Source organism: Elgaria multicarinata, chromosome 6 (assembly GCF_023053635.1).
Source record: "Elgaria multicarinata webbii isolate HBS135686 ecotype San Diego chromosome 6, rElgMul1.1.pri, whole genome shotgun sequence".
NCBI classification, from domain to species: domain Eukaryota; kingdom Metazoa; phylum Chordata; class Lepidosauria; order Squamata; family Anguidae; genus Elgaria; species Elgaria multicarinata.
This window is the reverse complement of record NC_086176.1, coordinates 118,501,196-118,523,275: the sequence shown is the minus strand read 5'-3', so window position 1 is coordinate 118,523,275 and position 22,080 is coordinate 118,501,196. Positions and strand designations below refer to the sequence as shown.

The following is a 22,080-nucleotide window of genomic DNA, read 5'->3' as shown; positions in this document are numbered from 1 at the left end:
TCCAGTGGCACGTATTCTTTAGCAAATGTGCATATGAGGATTGTCGTATACGCCAGACTCCTGGTGTGAGTCATCCCAAAGCAGTGTAGTACTCCTCGACCAAAAGAACTAGAAACCGCCCCCACCTCCCTGCTTCCATGATCCCAACAACCTCCACCGCATCACAATTACTGTATTTCTTCGATTGTAAGATGCCATCGATTGTAAGACGCACACTAATTTCAGCACCACCAACAGAAAAAAAAACCCTGACACACCTGCGATTCTAAGACACACCCCAATTTTAGAGATGTTTATATGGGGGCGGGGGGAGCGTGTCTTAGAATCGAAGAAATAGGGTATTTCTTCCTCCCCGTACTCTCTCTCCATTGCCCTCTGGTGCCTTAGATATGGAAGTTCACTTGAAAGAAAGCTCTGTTGCTTTTGTTGACTCAACTTTTTGGAGAAGGCACAAGGGGGGCCATTACCAGGCACGGCTTTTGAAAAGGAGTCAGAATCTCCCAACTGAGTTAACTTGTCTCTTCCTGCCTCATGATAAGGCCAGTTCTAGTCTAGGGGTTTTCGCAGACCCGAGACCAAATGTGAGTCAGCAGTGCCATGCGATGGGTTAAAAACCAAATGCAGTTCTAGGCTGCACTAAAAGATGTGTGGCGTCCAGATCACAAGATGTAATGGTACCGCTCCATATTGTTTTTGTCAGATCTTCCCTGGAGTATTGTGTCTAGTTCTGGGCACCCCAAATTAAGGACAATATGGACAAATTGGAATGTATCCAGAGGAGGGTGGATACAGGCCCCAAGTCCTATGAGGAAAGGCTGAAGGAGTTGGGCATGTTTAGCTTGGAGAGGAGACAGTTAAGAGGAGACATGATAGCCATCTTCAAATATTTGAAGGCTGCCACATGGATGAAGGAGCAAATTTGTTTTCTCTTGCTTCAGAGAGGAGTTGAAATTAGAAGAAAAAGGATTTCGTCTAAATATTAGGAAGAACTTACTGATGGTACAAGCTGTTGAACTGTGAAACAGCCTGCCTCAAAAGGTGGTGGACTCTCCTTTTTCCTTTTTCTTCTTTTCTTTCTTCTTTTCTTTTTACGAATTTTTAAACAGAGGCCGGATGGCCACCTATAAAGGATGCTGTGATTGCAGTTTTCCTGCATTGGAACTTTTTGAGGTTCTTTCCAAGTCTTTGATTCAGTGAGTTGGCACCAGACACACCTCCTTGGAGAGGGTATTTGAATAAGTCATCACCACCAAAAAAACTCCTACATCAGATCAATATCTGCCACGGCTCCATGAGGAGGGGGCCTGAGGAAGAGCTCTACATATCTGGCTGGCAACTGTTGGTATCTTCTTGGACTTAATGTGCCCACCTTGGCCTGGTTCAGTAGCCTCTGTTGTTCTGATTGAGTCGAGAATCTGTCAGGATGTCCCTATGAGAGAATAGGAGCGTGAGACACTTACTGAATTCAGGAAGTGCAGTTTGAGCTGGTAGGTCCTAACAGATTGTTAACCTATCCAACCAGTAGAGATCAAACAAGCGTCTATGGAGATTGATTCGAGGCTTTGGATTTGACATTCCCTATTTCACCACCCCCTCCAAAGTATTCTTTGAAATATGTTGGCTTCCCAGCTCTTGAGGCACTTCAGTGTGATTTTGCTGCTCTTGTTGGAATAAAGACAAACCCAATATTCCGTGTTACGTTTCCAGTTTTGTGGATTGAAGTAGAAACTTGAGAGTGCGCAGAGAGTTTACGGTTGAAGAAATGGGTAGTTAATTTTTAAATGGATTTAAATACTGTGGAATTTATTCCAAAATTGAGCACTAATGATGATTTGATCAAGTAAATAATGGGGAAGAATTAATGGAAAAGTAATATCTCCAAAGTGCCTACCTTTGCATATTTTATAAATGGATGCACTGCACATCTGTTAAAGGGAACGAGAGCTTTGGCTAGACCTCCTACAAGGATAGAAAAATCTCTTTCTAAGCCCAAAGAATGTCAAGGATCTACTTTTTCTCTTTTGAAACTTGATTTATACAGAAGAGGTATTTGGGAAGAGCTCTTGAATAAGAAAATGTCCCTAAAAAAGTAGAGAGAATTGCTGCTGTTGCCTGCTTTTACCACAAAGTGTTTTGCTGGTATCTGGTGCCTCCCTCTTTAAAAAAATTTAAAAAATGCATCTGTGCCCCAAATAGTCCATGGTTAAATCCATAAAGCATTTTTCATAATAGTGCCTCATCAATGGATTCTTGAGTTTAAAACTCTGCTGTATAGGAGGTAGCTCAGCAGTTACTAATATAATTGTGTCACTCTAGGGGAGAGAAGAAATATTGATTGTGTAACTGGATTTTCTACAGGACATGCTACTAATGAGCAAACTGAAAAATGTCTCCAACCCTTCATCGTCCAGGTTGCTCCCATTCCACAAAGATGGAAGAAAGGCAAATGCTATTTTGGGCTGCATTAATAAAAGTATAGCTTCCAGATCACGGGAGGTACTGGTTCCTCTCTATTCGGCCCTGGTTAGGCCTCATCTAGAGTATTGCGTCCAGTTCTGGGCTCCACAATTCAAGAAGGACGCAGACAAGCTGGAGCGTGTTCAGAGGAGGGCAGCCAGGATGATCAGGGGTCTGGAAACAAAGCCCTATGAGGAAAGACTGAAAGAACTGGGCATGTTTAGCCTGGAGAAGAGAAGATTGAGGGGGACATGAGAGCACTCTTCAAATACTTAAAAGGTTGTCACACAGAGGAGGGCCAGGATCTCTTCTCGATCCTCCCAGAGTGCAGGACACGGAATAACGGGCTCAAGTTAAAGGAAGCCAGATTCCAGCTGAACATCAGGAAAAACTTCCTGACTGTTAGAGCAGTACTGCAATGGAACCAGTTACCTAGGGAGGTTGTGGGCTCTCCCACACTGGAGGCATTCAAGAGGCAGCTGGACAACCCTCTGTCAAGTATGCTGTAGGGTGGATTCCTGCATTGAGCAGGGGGTTGAACTTGATGGCCTTGTAGGCCCCTTCCAACTCTGCTAGTCTATGATTCTATGAAGATAGGCCATATAAACATCCTAACACTCACACCCCCTCGTGGCTCATAAGCTTGTGAGAAGCCTGGTAGAACTGAGTTCCCGGGTGTCTGGCTTCCCATGGCTGGGCCTTACTCTACAGCTTCCCCGTTTGACTCAGGCTATATTTCCCCCTGGACTGGGGCAAGCCCTTAAATTTCCTTCCTGCTACACGTGTTGATTAAACATGAAGTGCAAGCTGAAGGGGCAGGATTGAAGCTTGAGATTGTTAAACAAGTGGTCAAGGAACACCTAATTTCTTTTAACGAGTTCAAATCTCCAGGGCCCAATGAACTGCACCCTAGAGTAATGAAGGAACTGGCAGAAACCCTGTCTATTACCTTTGCAAAATCATGGAAGACAGACGAAGTGCCGGACGCCTGGAAGAGGGCTAATGTTGTCCCCTTCTTCAAAAAGGAGAGGAACCCGGGAACTACAGATCAGTCAGTCTGACTTCAAGCATATTGCAGCCTTAATTTCCACAAATTACGGGCGGAAATTTGCATAAGTTTTGCAAATAGCGACTGCAAATTATGTAAATGTCACTTTAAGGAAAGGGGGGGGAAATGAAAATCCACAAGCTGCCTTGACTTTGATCTGCATTGAGTCAAGCCTCCTCGTGAGTAAACGAGTCAAAGTCTGGGGCAGGTGTGGGAGATGGCTAGAAGTTCAGCAAACTTGACCCCCTGGATGGATTCCTCCAGTATCCCTAGTTATTGCCAATTCCTGCTATTCTGAATGATCATTTCATTGATTTGTCATTTTGTATTTTGTTGTCATGTGACCCCCGCTTTTTGCCATGTTTCCCTCTCTATCCATATATGTGTGTATATATATTTGCTGAGACTGGCATTTCACGCATCTGACAAAGTGAACTCTCGTGCATGAAAGCCTACGCCGTAATAATTTGTATTATGCCATAATAGATGCGTTAGTCTTAAGGATGCCACAAGACTCTTTGTTTTAAAGTCCGTATAATGTTTTAAGCGTTTTACAAGCATCTTCTGCAGCCAGGAGGGTAAGAAGTGGTGTGGTGGTTTTTTTATTTTAAATTAAATTTTTGAATATGTAATGAACCTGTATGTTAACAAAATATGCTTTTAAAATGTTTACCCCGCCTTTCAGTCTCTAAACAATTCCAAGGCAGTTTACAATTATATAAAAAAAAACACAGCAGATTTAAAAACAATAAAATTGAAAGGTAGCATCCCTAGAATTGAAGATTAAATACCAAATAAATAAGAGATCTCCAATTGGTGTCTAAAAGGCATTACATTTTATGTATGTATGTATGTATGTATTTATTTAAGAATTTTTATCCTGCCATTCAGCCAAAAAAGGCTCTCACAGCGGCTTACACAAATATTTCTTGACAGTCCCTGCCCACAGGCTTACAATCTAAAAAACATGACATGAAAGGAAAGGGGATTTGGAGGGAGGAGGAGAGGGGAAAGCAAAGCAAATTCAGGTACTACATTCTTGGTTGCAAAGTTCTGCAGAGACAGTTGGAAGCAGGAGGGAGGGGGCTCTCAGCTGGAGCTGGACCCGGACCCAGGCACGATGGAGAGATGTCTGGCTGCTGCTTCCTCCTTCACTGGTGGCCTCTGCAGAGACAGTTGGTAGCAGGAGGGAGGGGGCTCTCAGCTGGAGCTGGACCCAGACCCAGGCACGATGGAGAGATGTCTGGCTGCTGCTTCCTCCTTCACTGGTGGCCTCTGCAGAGACAGTTGGTAGGAGGAGGAAGGGGGGCTCTGAGCTGGAGCTGGACCCAGGCACGATGGAGAGGTGTCTGGCTGCTGCTTCCTCCCCACTGATGGCCTCTGCAGAGACAGTTGGCAGCGGGAGGGAGGGGGCTCTCAGCTGGAGCTGGACCCAGGCACAATGGTACATTTGGCACTGAGTCTCCCAGGGAGAGCATTCCTTGAACAGAGTGCCACTGCTGAAGAGGATGTTCCTTAGTGACCGCTCATCTCTGTTGGTGGGGGAAGCCTCAGATGAAGAGTATATCGATCAGGCTTGGTTCATGTTGGAGGAGGAGACCCTGCAGACATCCAGCTCCTGAACCTCCCCGCACAGCATTTTAAGTTGGACTAAGAAGCAGACCAGGAGCCAGTGGAGCTGTTTTACGACTTGTGAGAAATATTCCATCCGACCCCTCCCAGCCACCACCAGTCCAGTATCTAGACATTAGCTGCAATGTATGATATGAGGGGCTGCCTTTGAAGACTGCTCAAACTGCAGTTGGAAATAAACCTCGAGTAGCTTTGCAACCTTTTAATCCTTTCTCAACTTGTGCTTTCAAGGTTTACATGGTTGTCTTTCGTTTCAGGCTGGTTGTTCCCAATAAAGGCTATTCTTCATTAGATCAAAGTCCTGATGAAAAGCCATTGGTAGCGCTGGACACAGACAGGTATAGGATGCGATAATTGACTTCTTTGCATACAGGAAAATACAGTTGTTACTTTATGGCCATGCAAGCAGTGGGGAGTGCGGTGCGGGGAGTTTTCATCCAACACACAACTGGGGGAGCACATGATTGAGGAAGGTTGTTTATAGGGTTGTAGCAATAATTCTCACTTTTTAAAGCATGTTTTTCCAGCTCACTGTGATGGCCATATAACACAACGTTGTTTTGTAACATTGTAAATGCATTCCGTGCAGCACAGTGTGATGATAGCCACTAAGTTAGATGGCTAAACTTATCAGACAAACTCTGATAAGTGGCTGTTAGTCACAGTCGTTAAATGGAAACTCTTAGTTTGGGCACATTGTACCTATAAATCAGGAGTGGGGAAGAGTTTAGCCCCCAGGAACCAGATTCCTGCCTGGCTCACCTCCCAGAGGCCAGATGATCCTTCCTCCCAAAGCCCTGCCCCCTTTCCCCTGAAGCCCCACCCCTTGACACCATTGGGGAGTTTCTCTGTGCAGAGGCAAGCATGGAGCGGTTGCTCTGTGCCTCTCTCTGCATGGAGAGATTCCTTTTCTCAGTGCAGAGAGAGACAAGAGTCATTGCTCTGTGCCCCTCTCTATATGGAGAATTTAAACTACATATAGAGAGTATCAGGGGATTGCTGCTGCTGCTGTTTCTCTACAGGAGCTGCTTTGATCTTTCATCACGTTCCCTGCACGGGTGACGTGGGAGAGGAGTGAAAATGAGCCACCATAGTCCTCTTCCCTCCTCCCATCACTTCTGATGGAGGCGTGAAGGGGACTGAGCTGTAGCTCTGTTGCTCTTATGGGGAGGGGGGTAGAGGGGGAGAGGACCATGGGCCAGAGAGGCCCACCTGGCAAGCCAGATTGGTCCGCGTGCCAGAGGTTCCTCATCCCCGCTCTAAATGAAAACCAAAGCAGGAGAAGACCATCCGTCGCCTTCCTGTTTGTGTTCCCCCCGGAGGTCTTTGGATAGAAGGACTTGGATAGAAGGACCCACCTTGATATGATTCAGCAGGGCTCTTATGCTCACTCTGAGAATGCTAGTGAAGTCAGCGTGTGTGGAAGGTTCCCTCCTCATTCTGCTTTGTCTTCTTCTGCAGTGATGATGACTTTGACATGTCCAGATATTCCTCCTCGGGATATTCGTCAGCTGAGGTGAGTTCCACTCCCTTGACCTAGGTTCTCTTTGCAAGAATAAGAAATGCCGTCCTGTTCCTCAAAGGGCAAAGGGTTTAAACAGTTGACTGCTGTTTCTAAAAAGTCAGCATATCCTGGTGCTGGTTTTCCTTAGCTGAAGCATCTGGTCCTACCCATATTTCTGCAGCCTAAATCCAGAGAACGGCCTGAAGGGATCTGATACGGTTTCATCACAGAGGTTAAGCAGTCCTAGGGTCAGCCACTACTTGGATGGGATACCACCTTGAACTTGCTACATAGCCCACCTACAGCAAATGTTTTAAGATGTTGCAAATGAGTATGTTCTTAAATTTTCTGCAAAAATGAGTTGGTAATCCAAACAAGTAAATGCTAACTAAACTTGGGCATTCAGGCTTGAATTTTAAGAATTAGCCTGGGTCTGGCCCTATGGCTCAGTGGTAGATAACTACTTTGCATGCCAAAAACGTCAAGTTCAATTTCTAGTTAGCAGGGATGGCAAAAGCCTTTGTCCAGTACTATCAGCCTCAAGTAGTCACCTTCTGGGGTCCCAGGCAGAGTTCCCCCCATCCAGCCTTCAGCCATGCTAACTGGAAATATTGGGAATTGAACTTAGAATCATAGAATAGTAGAGTTGGAAGGGGCCTATAAGGCCATCGAGTCCAACCCCCTGCTCATTGCAAAAATCTACCTTAAAGCAGCCCTGACAGATGATTGTCCAGCTGCCTCTTGAAGGCCTCTAGTGTGGGAGAGCCCACAACCTCCCTAGGTAACTGGTTCCATTGTCATACTGCTCTAACAGTCAGGAAGTTTTTCCTGGTGTCCAGCTGGAATCTGGCTTCCTTTAACTTGAGCCTGTTATTCCGTGTCCTGCACTCTGGGAGGATCGAGAAGAGATCCTGGCCCTCCTCTGTGTGACAACCTTTCAAGTCTTTGAAGAGTGCTCTCATGTCTCCCCTCAATCTTCTCTAGCATTCGTCCCTTGAAATCTGGACCAGATGCCATCCAGCATATATAATTGTCCAGCCAAGTTCTGTTGGACATGGGAGACGGGGTTGGATGGTCTGTTGTTTGACTCGTCGACTCTTTGTCTGCAGCAGATCAACCAGGACTTGAACATCCAGCTGCTAAAGGATGGCTATCGGTTAGACGAGATCCCGGACGATGAAGACCTGGACCTGATTCCCCCGAAGTCGGTCAACCCCACTTGCATGTGCTGTCAAGCCACCTCCTCCACTGCCTGCCACATTCAGTAATGAGGGAAGCCTGGCAAGGGGTGATCAGTGCTTTCCACTATAACTGTAAAACTTAACAGCCATTGCTTCCTCCTATGGTAGGACGTGCACCTCTTTGTGTTCATGGAGCCAGGAGAAACCAAAAAAAAATTCCTTTTATGATCCTCTTCTCATTTTTATTTAAAACTACAGTAAAGCAAGCTGTGGGACGCCAGCTGTGGATTCTTAGTCAGGGAAATCCATGGGCTCCCTTTGGCCCTGGGCACAGCTTGCACGATTCATATACAGGGTGGTTTTTTTTGGCGGGGGGCGGGTTGTGGGGGAGATGGAATCAGGTGGGGCTGCTGCAGGTACCCCTAACCTCTCATGGTTCACAGGAGCTGACATCAGAGACTTAAATGCAAAAATCTCAGACCAGGAAGGAAATAACGGGGTGAAATTCATTCTGGGGAACCTGTTTCTTCTTTGATGGACTGACCCTGAACAGGGGACGTGGGAGCAGGAATGAAGTACAAGATCCTTGTTCATTCATCCTGGCCCTTTTCATCAGAAATCAGTTATAGGCAACATGCAAAAGGAATGAAAGTGGTACTTACAACATGCTTTCAAATAAGCAACTCTTAAGTGTAACGTAATGCAGCGCACAGTCTATTAGGTCTATCCAGAGGTTCAATCCAGTCTTATTTGTTGGCCTTTGTTTATGTTTGTGGTCCAAAATCATGAGAAAATGGGAAATCTCATACTGTGTTGGGATCAAGGCGCCTCCTGAAGTTCCCATGAATGGAAGTTGAGGAGAAGCATTTGTGGGGCTCTTAAAAGTCTGTTTCTTTGACAGTTTAGTGGCCAAAGAGATGCTGTACCTCAAGAGCCGCTGGTCAAGTGCCTGCCCTGCCACAACCTGGCCTTGGGTGGGCTTTTCCAGCAACTGGGGGAGCGGTGACGTTTGTTTCAGGGGCTCTGTGCATTCAAGAGAGGGCGCTTGAGGAGTTGGCTCTTGACCCAAATGAACGCCCCCCACAAACACATGAGTGGCTGGATTTTATTTTTATCTCTTCGGCTCCCAAGTGCCAGGTGGCCTGTCCCAGGGCTGAGGGTTTCTTGATGGTCATAAAATGAAATCTTCTGTGCTAGAAAATAGGCAGTTTGTGTCATAGAGCCAAAGGGACTGGCTTTGGTGCTGTGCCCCCGAATATAGTGCCTGTGTTGTTGTGAGTTGCTTTTAGGCTGCTGCCAACCACTACCAGACTGGTGCAAGCCGTGTCTCATCAGTCATCAGTGCTGGTAGTAAATTTGGTGCTTGGCATAGCTTCTCCAGCAGTTGAATGACCACAGACAAATGAACAGGACATGGCTCTATTATCCTGCTTGCTAAACATGGGCTGTGTCAAATTTTGTGAGTTCTGAAAATCCCCAAAGGTTAATGATCTGATACTGTCCCTTTTTAGAAGGCCCTTATTGGCCAAGCTTCAAACGCCATTAACACTTGAAAGAATAGGGAGCCCCTGTTCCCGTCAATGCCAAGTTTCATGTCCTGTTACAGAAGGTCTGTTGCAGCATTTCTCACATCGTACTTGTGAATTGCCACAAATCTAATAAGCCTCCCATTTATGAGCACAGAAAGTGGATTGCAGCCGCCTCCTATCCAGTATAATACTGTGGCCTGTGGAGACTACATATCCCAGCATGCTATGCCGGTCCGCCTTGTGTTGGCGTATGGAGTGATCCTTAGGTTTCTGGAAACAGTATTGGGTGAGAGGACTCTGTCACTCTCATCTGTTGCCCCAGAACATTAGGAATAAGGAGCTTTTAAACACTGGAAAACCAGATTGCCACACTGATGTTTTGGAAGTAAAGCGACATCAAGAACTTGGGTGCATTGTCCTACTGTGCTAAGGGTTTGAAATCAAGACCAGCACAAAGCCCTAAACACCCAGCAGGCTGTCTAAAAATGAGCAACCAGCGATGGATAGCGTTCTATCAGAGGCTAAGAAGCCCTTCATTTAATAAACTCTGTCCACGGAGATAAATCACCTTCTCAGAAGTAAAACCTAGGAAGATTGACTTGGGGGGGAAAGCATCTTAGTCCCTTTTGAGAGCTTCTACCTAGAGATGAACTAATCCACGTTCCATGTTCACACGCTGTTTATTTAAGTCCTTCGCCCATACACAGCCCCGAGTTTTTATTTGGGCAGACCTTGATTTATCCTTTTGCCATGTTTTGCATTTCTAGCCAGCCCAGCTGTATTTTTCCCTCCTTCCACCAGCCTTTTGAATTATGAAAGGACTGTGCTTTGAATTTGACCTTTTTTTGTATTTGTGCAAAGAAGGGAAGAGATTGGTAAATATTATGTCCTGCACACCTTTTAGTTTGTCTATGAGCTGCCCTACCTGATGTACGCTTTCCACAAACATCGGTGAAATGACAGGTTTGGCTCCTCTCCATGTTCACCAAAGTCCCTGATAGTGGCACAATATTTGTGAGGTCAGTACAGAGTCATAAAATGGAAAGAATCTTTTGGCTTCTCCTTGCTCCTGGGCTTTGTGTCTGTATGTTTTCTGAGGAGGGGGGTGGATACAAGACTGGGGGCAAATAAGTAATGCCGTGTTGCCATCAGGAAAGCTGATTGTATAACGGAGGCCCGTGGGGCTGTCTCAGAAAGTTTCCCCAAAACCCATTTCTTGGGGGCGCTTCACGCATTACAGGGGCAAACCTGAATTTTGCCACCGTCTGTTCTGCTAGCAGGCGTTGCAGCCAAGCACGGCTCCCTGGGGAGTGCACCTGTAGATACACCTGCTCACAAGCACGTGACCCCTGGGTTCGCATTGACCCAGGGAACTTGAACCTGCTTTTTTAAACATGGGAGTTTAGATCATAGCTTGGCAGGATGTCTTAAATGGCTCAAAGGCCTCAGCCTCTCTCTCCTTTGCAGAGTCTCATATGTAGGCTCCAAGCAGTCGCTTTTCAGTTTTCAGCACCTAAAGGGAAGAAAAGCCACAGCTTGTGGGGATGTGCTTGTCAACTCCATGGCTGTGGCGCTCTTGGGGTTGGAAATAAATGAAAGGAATGTGCTTGGGAGGCTCCAGTTGCCTGGAGAGAACTTGTCGCCCCAAACAGTTCTGGCCTTGGAAAGGAAGTAGCTTGTTCCCAGAAGGACATACTCTCTCCATAAGCAAGTTCTTTCGATATATTGATCTCCAAGCCCTGCTAGGCTTCCCTGGCTTGCATTACAGCGCCCCGTGGTGCAAAGGAAGGGCCTGTTTTCACCCATGGCTAACAAGGCTGTGTAACTCCCTGCTAGCGGAAATGCCGCAAATGTATGTTTAATCTGCAAGACCCCATTCGTCGTCCAGTCTTAACTGATGGCAAGCTTCTGCCCTCACATTAATGAACTCAGATCATTGGCTTCGCATTCCTGATGCTGCTGGGGATCAAATCTGGGGTATGTGACTGCCCCCGAGTTGCTATAGATGGTATTCCACGCCTCGCTCCCTTCTCCCACTGGGCAATATAGGAGAGTGAAGGGAGATGCTGAGTTTAGCCAGGCTCGCAGCATTGCGCGTGCGTTTCCCCCCACAGTATGAGGTCCCAGCCGGATGGAAGTGCTTCAGCCTTCCTGCTGCCTAATGTAGAAGGACCACGTTCTGCATGCTGGTGGAGCTGTGGATCCTCCTCGTAGACATGTACTTGGTATGTGCCTTCTACCCGGCTGGTAGGCTGTGCGGTAACACTATGCTAGCCCAGGCTGCTTTGGTGGTGTAAAAGAGGAAAGGCAGTATCACTAGCCAGCCCACAAAGTCCCGACTGCAGGGGAATCGGAGTCCTGTCACTCCCTTCTCCTTTCCCAAACAAACATCAACCTTTGCTGGCTTCTGCACCTGCAAGCTGTTCTGCATCTCTCATGGTCCCCCAACTTGAGAGCCTCTTGTCTGGGAGGCTGAAAGCATAGAATCACAGAATAGCAGAGTTGGAAGGGGCCTACAAGGCCATCGAGTCCAACCCCCTGCTCAATGCAGGAATCCACCCTAAAGCATCCCTGACAGATGGTTGTCCAGCTGCCTCTTGAAGGCCTCTAGTGTGGGAGAGCCCACTACCTCACCAGGCAACTGATTCCATTGTTGTACTGCTCTAACAGTCAGGAAGTGTTTCCTGATGTCCAGCTGGAATCTGGCTTCCTTTAACTTGAGCCCGTTATTCCGTGTCCTGCACTCTGGGAGGATCGAGGAGAGATCCTGGCCCTCCTCTGTGTGACAACCTTTTAAGTATTTGAAGAGTGCTATCATGTCTCCCCTCAATCTTCTCTTCTCCAAGCTAAACATGCCCAGTTCTTTCAGTCTCTCTTCTTAGGGCTTTGTTTCCAGAGCCCTGATCATCCTGGTTGCCCTCCTCTGAACACGCTCCAGCTTGTCTGCGTCCTTCTTGAATTGTGGAGCCCAGAACTGGATACAATACTCTAGCACCATGTACATTGATGGTGCTATATAAATAAATAATAATAATAATAATAATAATCGATGAGGCCTAACCAGGGCCGAATAGAGAGGAACCAGGACCTCACATGATTTGGAAGCTATACCAAATAAATGCCAGTTGGTATCTTGGCTAGGAAAGAAGAGGGCAAGGGGGGAAAGTGCCGCCAGATGTTTTGGGAGGAAGGGAAGCGTAATTCGCGGTGGGGTGCTCTCTGGACCCACTAAGCCAAAGGCAATTCTTAGGATAGAAAACGCACTAATGCTCACATCCTAGTTGAACTGGGTAGTTTTTCCTGGCTCCTCCTCCTCTTACCCTTGGGAAAGCCAGAATGTCTATCTGTAATCAGAAAACAGCCTGGGGAGAGAGGTCATTTATTTATTTTTGATTTGGTTGATTTGATCTGATCGGTGCCCTGCTTTTCTACCAAGAAAATGGCACTCAAGGTGGCTTGTTAGATACCTTCATCAAAAGATCATGGAAGTTGCTGCTATTCAGAGGATATTCTGGGAACAAGAAGTAAACAACTGACTTGAAGTGATTGATTTCTATTTAGCAGCGCAACTCCACAGAGACCAGAGTTGGGGCATTGCATACCGAAAATTTGCATCTGGAGGCAAAGAGAGAAGGCAGTAGCCCAGCAAAGGGCTTGGCCCAAACGTATTCTGGGTGGCTGTTCATCAGCTGGCAGTGGTGCCCGGCTGTGGCTCATGCCCCGGAGCTGCAGGCCTCCAACGTCCCAGCAGTGCCACCTCCTGAGCGCTCAGAACTGAAGAATAAGAGGGAAAGAAGAAACTACAAGCATGGAAAGCCGCAAAATAGCATAACGAGGACCTCCAGATAGGGCCAGCACATGAGAATTTCTTCCGTTTTGCCCTTTCCCCCTAAGCCAGCCTTCCTCAACCTGGGGCGCTCCAGATGTGTTGGACTGCACCTCCCAGAATGCCCCAGCCAGCTGGCTGGGGCATTCTGGGAGGTGCAGTCCAACACATCTGGAGCGCTCCAGGTTGAGGAAGGCTGCCTTAGTTCTAATATTCTCTTCTCCTGGGTTCCTGGGTTCCAAGCTTCCTTTCTGAGCCCTTTATAGATTTTCCATAGATACACGTGGAAGTGTGACTACTCTTAATGGAGAATTAAATGATGCCTTGCTGCATGTTAACTTTTAGACTCCGCATTGTACCTTTCAGGCCTCTCCCCACTCATTTGCCTGACCGTGACTTCCTCTGATTTGGTGCTCAGAATGTAGTATTAATCAATACCTTTTTGTGCACAGCCTCTTTCAGGCCAACAACAGAGCTGGGAAACAGTCTGGGTTCCTCCATTACTCCAAAAACATGACCTGCCTTTTGCTTTCATTTGAGGATCCCTGTGGGTTAGCTTCATATTTTGAATTTCATGTACATGTGTTTCCGTTGGGAGCACTTAACTTGCGCACATGTCTTGAGTAAAATATTTCAAAGCAGTTTCCAGGAAAGTGAAGCTACGTCATAGCTGTGGTTCTACAACATCCAAGAGTCTCTTTGCAAGTGGCTAGTAATGTAGAAGGCTTCCACCTCTCTGGCAAGCCGTTTAGAGTGGCTGAGTTAAATTGGTCCATCAGGATTCAAATAAGTCACCAGATCATGGCTTTGACTGGTATTGTGGGCCTTGCTGTTTCCCCCAAAGCCCCTTCTCATTATAGAGATGGAAGGTGACCCTTTCAGGGTCTGCACATCATAATTTATTTCCTGTTCTTGGTCAACAGTTCAATTCTTTCCCCTGTCACACTGAATATCCTTCTGGTATTTTTCCAGTTCCAGCACTTTCTGTGCATGTAAGGGAGAGAGATGGGGTATCTTTAAGGAGAAATGGAGGAAGTCTTTCAACTTGTCTCTTTCTGATTAGGGTGATCATATGAAAAGGAGGGCAGGACTCCTGTATCTTTAACAATTGTATAAGAAAGGGGATTTCAGCAGGTGTCATTTGTATGCATGTAACACCTGGTGACATTCCTTCTTCATCACAACAGTTAAAGCTGCAGGAGTATAGCTAGGGTGACTAGATGCAAAAGAGGGCAAGGCTCCTGCAGCTTTAACTGTTGTGATGACAAGGGAATATCACCAGGTGCTGGATGCATAAAAACGACACCTGCTGAAATTCCCCCTTCAATACAACTGTTAAAGATACAGCAGCCCTGTCCTCCTTTCCACATGGTTACCCTATTTCTGATAGACACTTGGCTATGACACAGTTGTTTCCATAGTAACAAATTATGATCTAAAGTAGCTTGACATCAAGGGAGATGAAGATTATGGTACAGCTCATTAAAATTCATACTGGAAACTGGCACGAAGGCCCAGACGGGATGGCGCTCCGAGAGAAATCCCATGTGCTTGTGGGAGAGACTTGGTCTCGCATGTCTGTGCTTTTTCCTTGTTGTTCATCCAAATGTCTGATACCGTCTTAATTTTCCATCTTTAGAGGCTCTTGTAAACTATCATAGAGCACTTTTCCAGGGCACATCAATGCTTCTTTCAGTCTTTGGCTTCTCACCAGAATGCGCCGAGAAGACTCTTTACCAGTTTGTTCCACACCTGAAACTTAACAACAAGATGAGAGTTCCCTTCATCTCAGAGTTGCCTTTCTTGTCACAACCTTTAGCCACATGGCTGAGGTGGCCTTGTGGGGACTGCCACGATCTGATCTGTGCCGTGATTGGGATCCCACATCCCAAGAAACACGCATAGAAAGCTATGGTGAAAGGCTTTAGCCTCAGAGGAAGAGGGCTGCACCAGCTTCCAGAATGCAGGACAGGCGTGGACAGCCCGCAAAGGTGCTCAGTACTTTGACATGACAACAAACGTCAGTGGTGATCAACTAGAAAACATACTCATTCTTCAGTGCTATTATATCGCTGAACATCTAAGGATGTACTCTCTTGATTGTGCCAAATTCAGGATCTTTTGGCTCGTAGTGGAGCAGTGCACCCTGGAGAATTCTGCCTAAGCCTTTAGAAGTCCTTGGTTTTTGTCTGTACACTCTTCAGATCCTTCTTCTGGACGTGCGTTAAATCTGGTCGTTGCCCCTCTTGCTGTTCCTGTTGGCTTGGCACAGTTTTACTCGTAACAAATGGTCCAAGTGCAACCTCCGCTGGGAAGATTTTGTCCAGGCTAGTGTTAGGCATGCTCCGATACCTTAGTTGATTTTTCATGTAAAAACAAGACCTTCCTCTCCAGTGGCAAAACAACACAGTGGCAAAACTGGGGTTCCCTTCGTCCGAGGAGTTTCGTTTTCCCTTTAGGCTGTACTTTGGCCATGTCTCTTGAGCAGCAGGAGGGAGGAGCTGCATCTTTTGTGATCCTATACTGTTTGCCGAGTGCATCAGGGCAGTGTCTGGGTGTTGCACGGAGGAAGCAGCCGAATTCCTTTTCTCAGCTTCTGTGTTTCTTCTCATTGGATCCTGCTGTGTTGCAGGAGCACAGCGCTGACAGGTGATTGCTGAACACTATGTAGATATTATTCAATTGGGGAGGTATACTGGAAAGCACTTTGTATGAACACTGTCTCCTATGGCTTTTTGCACAGCAGTAGCGCCTGTCAGCGCTGAGGAGAGGATCTGAAAACACTCTTGAAGCACAGCCCGCACTTCACTCCCTGGGCTTCTAGCAGCCTTAGCCCAGATTTGAATGCTAGTATTTGGGTTCTCCAGATACTATTTGCACTCATATCCTGCAGGCAGGTCTACGTTGTAGGTAGGGAAGATCAGGATCTCTCTGAGCTGTGCTTAGGGTAGGGTGGCCATGTGAAAAGGAGGACAGGCGCCTGAATCTTTAACAGTTACACCGAAAAGGGAATTTCAACAGGTATCATTTGCATGCATGCAGCACCTGGTGAAGGAAATTCCCTCTTCATCGCAACAGTTAAAGCTGCAGGAGCCCAGTCTAGAGTGACCAGATACAAAAGAGGGCAGGGTTCCTGCAGCTTTAGCTGTTGCGATGAAGAGGGAATTTCCTTCACCAGGTGCTGCATGCATGCAAATGATACCTGTTGAAATTCCCTTTTCGGTGTAACTGTTAAAGATTCAGGCGCCTGTCCTCCTTTTCACATGGCCACCCTAGCTTAGGGTGGAGGTAAGGGGGAAACAATCCCACAGGCCGCGATGTCAAAGATCTACAGTTTTCCACGCCACATTCAAACATAAGCGTAGGGAGAACTAGGAGCCCTGCAGACAAAGAGCTGGGGGAGGAAGGCAAACAGCAGCAAGAGCAGTAAAAATGTAATTTAGTTGTCACAGGTAAACCTTGGTATCCGTGTCCAGTGGTTAGTCCTAGAATTGCAAACCTTGTTAAATTGCACACATCCATCATTCACACCTTGATTTTGAGAGTTAATGTTGTCTCCTCACCCCCCGGTTAGCAATGGAACAGCCTCTGGGTCTGCTGTATTGAGTTTAACCCGTTGGCTCCATGGTCGTCTGCCTTCCCTATGCCTGTCACCCCCATTCCAGCGAGCAGGGCCTGCTCAAACCATCCCTCCCCAAAAAACAACAGCTGCCCACACCATCCAAGAGAGGCGCCACACCGCCTGCATCGAGGTATCTCCGAAAATTCTGGGGCACATTTAGCACGCGGCGTGTCATTTCCTTGGGGCCCCTAGAAACATGGCCGTTCCGGTGACGTTGGGTGGTTTATTCATTTGGCCGGTCCTCCTTTCTCTGCTCCAGGTGGTTGTGTGGGCCATAACGACTGGTGGCAAATTGTCCCCTGTCCACCTTTACTAAATGCCGTTCTTTGACTCTGCAGTGCAGTGATCTTCCTCTCTGAGTATCTTAAAGAGAGAGAGCGGGATTCTTTCTGAAGTCCTGGTTTATTTGCCCGTTGGCACTTGGCCAACATGCACCTTATTACCAACAGTGGATTGATAAGATCTGCCCCGATTTTTTATTTTATTTTATTGTTTTTGCACACACTACTAAACAGCTAGGGGAAGTGAATGGTCCTGTCCCCAGAAGAAGTTGGCGAAAAAAAGCTGTTCCTTTTAATACATGACGGGTGAGAGAACATTTTATTTTTTGCACTATTCGTTAAACCGTGTCTCCTCTTCCTCTCTCTCCTCTTCCTCTGCCCCCTCTCCCACCCCAAATAAGACAAAGTTATTAGGGCTGCATCAGCACATGGTATTGCTGTGACATGGCAGGCATGATCCAGTGCATGAGCTTTACATTCTCCTGCCCCAACTATGCGCCATGATTGATTTTCTGTGAACTCTTTCAGAGAAAGCAGTTAAGAGGAGAGACGTTTGTTTGCATCTACACTCCCAAATGGAAGCACTTTTTTAAAATGCCAATTTTTCAGGAGTGGTGTCGCTCATCAGCGTTGTGTTCTGCCGGGGCAGAAGGAGGGAAATGATGGGGCATGTTACTAAAACCCTCTCTTCTGATTCTTTTAAAGAACTCTCTCGTCGTCTGCGTTGATCGTGAGCCAAGTTTTAAAGTCCCATCGGTTTCTGGCTCTGGCGTGTGTGAAACCTCCAAATGTGCGATGGTGTTCAGCCTAAATTGTTGCTTAATTGGACATCCGTGTTTGGTTTTGAAGCTTGGCTCGGCTAGGAAACCTTTTAGGAGGCCTCTGTTGTATCATGGCCCTTCTGACCTCACCACACAGCTGGGTTGGGGGGGGGGTTTCTCTTTTTGGTTTATGCCCACTCCCAGTAAGTCAGCCTCCATCTTCTAGCAAATGTTCGTCTTAACTTTTGCTTTTCTAACCCAAACAATGTAGCACAGTCTTTCTTTTCCCATCATGTAGAATACTGCCTTAAACAGATCTGTTTGGTTGTGTATGTGTGTTTTTATTTACCATCAAGTTTACGCATTAATTTATTTTTAAAATGTGGTTTTTGGAAGACATGATACATGTATAATATTTTTTTAACATTTCCATTGCAGTATTTATCATTGTTACTGGTTGTGTGTAGTGTAACAGAATTAATATTAAAAAGCATACATATGAAACCTGCCTTTGCAGCCTCATTGCGTGTCCCTCAACCCCTGGGATGGCTTTTTTCTTCTTCTTTTTTGCATTGTTGTACCAAAAACTAGAGAGTGGCTACCAGAGAGGTGTATGAGAGAGAGGTACTTTTGAGCCCAGAACAGGAAGGCAGCTTACTGCTGTCACCAACAGCACGCAGCCTCTCCTGTACTTAGCACCTCCGTGAGGTGTTCCTTGTAGCTCACTGGCTGCTTTCTCAACTGCCCTGTCTCTCTCAAGTCCATCTGCTACCACATCTGCCACCTCCTACTGCTAGGTCGCATATAAGGTGCACATTTATATATCGCTCCATGTCTAGACAGATTCCGGAGCGGTGAACAATAAAAGACAAAAAGAATAAAACACGATCTTTTCAAAATTGTTTTTCATAGAATCATAGAATAGCAGAGTTGGAAGGGGCCTACAAGGCCATCGAGTCCAACCCCCTGCTCAATGCAGGGAGCCACCCTAAAGCATCCCTGACAGATGGTTGTCCAGCTGCCTCTTGAAGGCCTCTAGTGTGGGAGAGCCCACAACCTCCCTGGGTAACTGATTCCATTGTCGTACTGCTCTAACAGTCAGGAAGTTTTTTCCTGATATCCAGCTGGAATCTGGCTTCCTTTAACTTGAGCCCGTTATTCTGTGTCCTGCACTCTGGGAGGATCGAGAAGAGATCCTGGCCCTCCTCTGTGTGACAACCTTTTAAGTATTTGAAGAGTGCTATCATGTCTCCCCTCAGTCTTCTCCAGGCTAAACATGCCCAGTTCTTTCAGTCTCTCTTCATAGGGCTTTGTTTCCAGACCCCTGATCATCCTGGTTGCCCTCCTCTGAACACGCTCCAGCTTGTCTGCGTCCTGCTTGAATTGTGGAGCCCAGAACTGGACGCAATCCTCTAGATGAGGCCTAACCAGGGCCGAATAGAGAGGAACCAGTACCTCACGTGTTTTGGAAGCTATACTTTTATTAATGCAGCCCAAAATAGCATTGGCCTTTCTTGCAGCCATATCTCACTGTTTTAAAACAGAGTACCAATAAAAATAAATATTGCTACCCAAATGGACCTTGCATATCTTTTATAGAAGTTGAACTGACGTTGAACATTCCGTGGCTAACCCTTCCTGTTTAGTAGTGGCTGTGGCGGGCTTGCGAGCTGAGGAGCTCGCATGCAACAGCTGAGGTTTATTTTATTTTAAGTATTTGTATCCCACTTCTGAGTCCAAAAGAGGCTTCTGGAGCATCTTATAATCAATCAGCAAAAAGGACGAACGTACAAACTTAATAAACACGACCCACACAAGGAAACAGGGATGGGGCAGGGAGAGGACATTTTCAGCCTGTGGTAACTGTGTTAGGGTTGCATCTTTAACCCACCTCACAATATGGGCGCATAACCTGGAAGGAGCTAGCTGGCAGAGCCAAATTCATCCCTCCATCCTATTGTGTGCCCTGCACAGAGAGTAGGAAAAAAGAGACTAAAAATGGATCCAGAAGACTGCATTTTCATGGCAATGGCAAATGTGTTGCAGTTGCTGCACCAATCCATTTGCAAAGGAGCTGCCCAGTGCAGAGACTGGCTCAGCTGTTGCTGCCCCCTGTACAAGCCCAGTTTTTTGTAAAATTCTGTCTGACATGGAGGCCGTTTTGATTCAGGCGGAGAGGCCTGCTCTTTTACACTCATCCTGCAGCAGGGTGACTGCAAAAGTGTCAATGGCCAAACAGCTCTGTGTCTTTCCTCCTCTGCTCACCGGACGGGTGCTTTGTGAAGCGTCGTCCTAATAACCGCATTCAGCTCTTCGGAACAGGCCCCCAGGATTCTTCCTGGGTTGCCATGGTGTGAATGTCTCTGCAGCAGGGAAGTAACCACTTGCAGCCACCCCGAGACAATCCTCAAAGTGATTTGTGTGTTTCGTGCCGCTGTGCAGAGACTTTCAGATGGTGCTCTTGGGAGCCTCAGAGGCGCTCCTCCATCAGAAGGTCAACAATAGGCGACAGATGCCCCTGCAAGACAGTTGGTCGACCATCACCATGGGGCCGCAATGCCAGGGGGGTTCGAGGTGTGCAAGAACATTTCCTGCAGCCCCACTGGGGCCCCACAGACCTGGCCTGCACCTCATGACAACTAGCGCACACCTTGAAATATACCCCAGGACTCTCGGCGACACACAGGTGATCGACAGGTTCTTTGGCAGACACGTGTGATGTGGAAATGATGAGCGAGAAGCTTCAGAAACAACCATTCCAGTAGCTCATTGGTCCACTAGAGGGAGCCCATTGCCAACGCCAACGACGCCGCCTTCTCCAACCTGGGAATGATGGGAGTTTCAATCCAGACACCCATGGGGGGGGGGGGTTCTAACTTTCGTTGCCTGTGAGCTGTTTTCCTACCAGGCACCAACTACTCCTCTTCCTCCCACTGGCCCTTCTCTTTTTTGGCTTGTGTGTCTTAGGGTGACCATATGGAAAGGAGGACCGGGCTCCTGAATCTTTAACAGTTACATAGAAAAGGGAATTTCAACAGGTGTCATTTGTGTATATATGGAGAACCAGGTGAAATTCCCTCTTCCTCACAACAGTTAAAGCTGCAAGAGCTATACTAGAGTGACCAGATTTAAAAGAGCAGCTTTGACTGTTGTGATGAAGAGGAAATTTCACCAGGTTCCCCATATATACCAATGACATCTGCTGAAATTCTCTTTTCAATACAACTGTTAAAGGTACAGGAGCCCTGTCCTCCTTTTCATATGGTCACCCTAGTGTGTCTACTCCCCCAAGGGCTTTGCAAAGAGAGCTTCTGCTAAAGTAGGGTGACCCTATGAAAAGGAGGACCGGGCTCCTGTATCTTTAACAGTTGTATTGAAAAGAGAATTTCAGCAGATGTCATTTGTATATATGGAGAACCTGGTGAAATTTCCTCTTCATCACAACAGTTAAAGCTGTAGGTGCCCTGCCCTCTTTTAAATCTGGTCACTCTAGTATAGCTCCTGCACTTTAACTGTTGTGGTGAAGAGGAAATTTCACCAGGTTCCCCATATATACAAATGACACCTGCTGAAATTCCCTTTTCTATGCAACTGTTCAAGATACAGGAGCCCTGTCCTCCTTTTCATATGGTCACCCTAGCTAAAGGGTTTGTTAGCAATGCCTGTATCTAGCATAACTTGCCAGTTGGCCTTTTGAAGTCTTAAAAAGGCATGGCAAAAGCACATGCAGCAGTCAGGGAGCATAACCCTGCCTCTAGGAAGGAGGTAGGATTGGCCAAGCAGCGCTCCTCCATGGGGAGGCTGGCAGGGGAGCCCCCAGCCCAGAAACCCAGGCTCGGAGGAAGCCTGTGTCTCCCCACCGGCCACTTCTCGGATGGCCCAAGGCCTTTGGCTCTCTCCCCACCTCCCAGGTGGACCTTCCTGCCCACCAGAGCTGCCTCCTGCCCGCGTCTGCAGCATTGCCCTTGCCAACTGTGACATCACCCATGATGCAGAGGCTGGCTGCTGGGAGGGGCTGTGAGCTGCAAGAAAGACACTCGCCAATTTTGCCCCACCGGCACGAGGAGCCCCTCTCCCTTTTCTCACCATCCGCGGCAGCCAGAGGGTGGGAAGACTCCCAAGCTAAATGCCGTTGAGGCTCAAGCCCCTTCTGCCGATGACGAGTGCTCCAACGGCTCTCCCTGTAACCAACGTGGTGACTCCCAAGTTCTCTAAAGACTTGCCAGGCCCCAGTTCAAG

The 22,080-nt window shown here is 47.1% G+C and overlaps 1 protein-coding gene across 2 annotated transcripts in view; it reads left to right on the top strand.

Annotated features, from left to right (window-relative positions):
• Positions 1-8,050, top strand: part of FAM219A (family with sequence similarity 219 member A) — a 67,088-nt gene extending 59,038 nt beyond the window's left edge. Inside the window, exons 4-6 of one of the 2 annotated variants that reach the window (XM_063128336.1) lie at positions 5,395-5,475; positions 6,599-6,653; positions 7,754-8,050. In XM_063128336.1, the coding sequence (XP_062984406.1) occupies positions 5,395-5,475; positions 6,599-6,653; positions 7,754-7,909 (292 nt within the window). In that variant the 3' untranslated portion in view covers positions 7,910-8,050. Of the gene's footprint in view, positions 1-5,394; positions 5,476-6,598; positions 6,654-7,750 lie in introns of both variants that reach the window. The other variant, XM_063128335.1, reaches the window with a different exon arrangement.
• Positions 8,051-22,080: the final 14,030 nt, after the last annotated feature.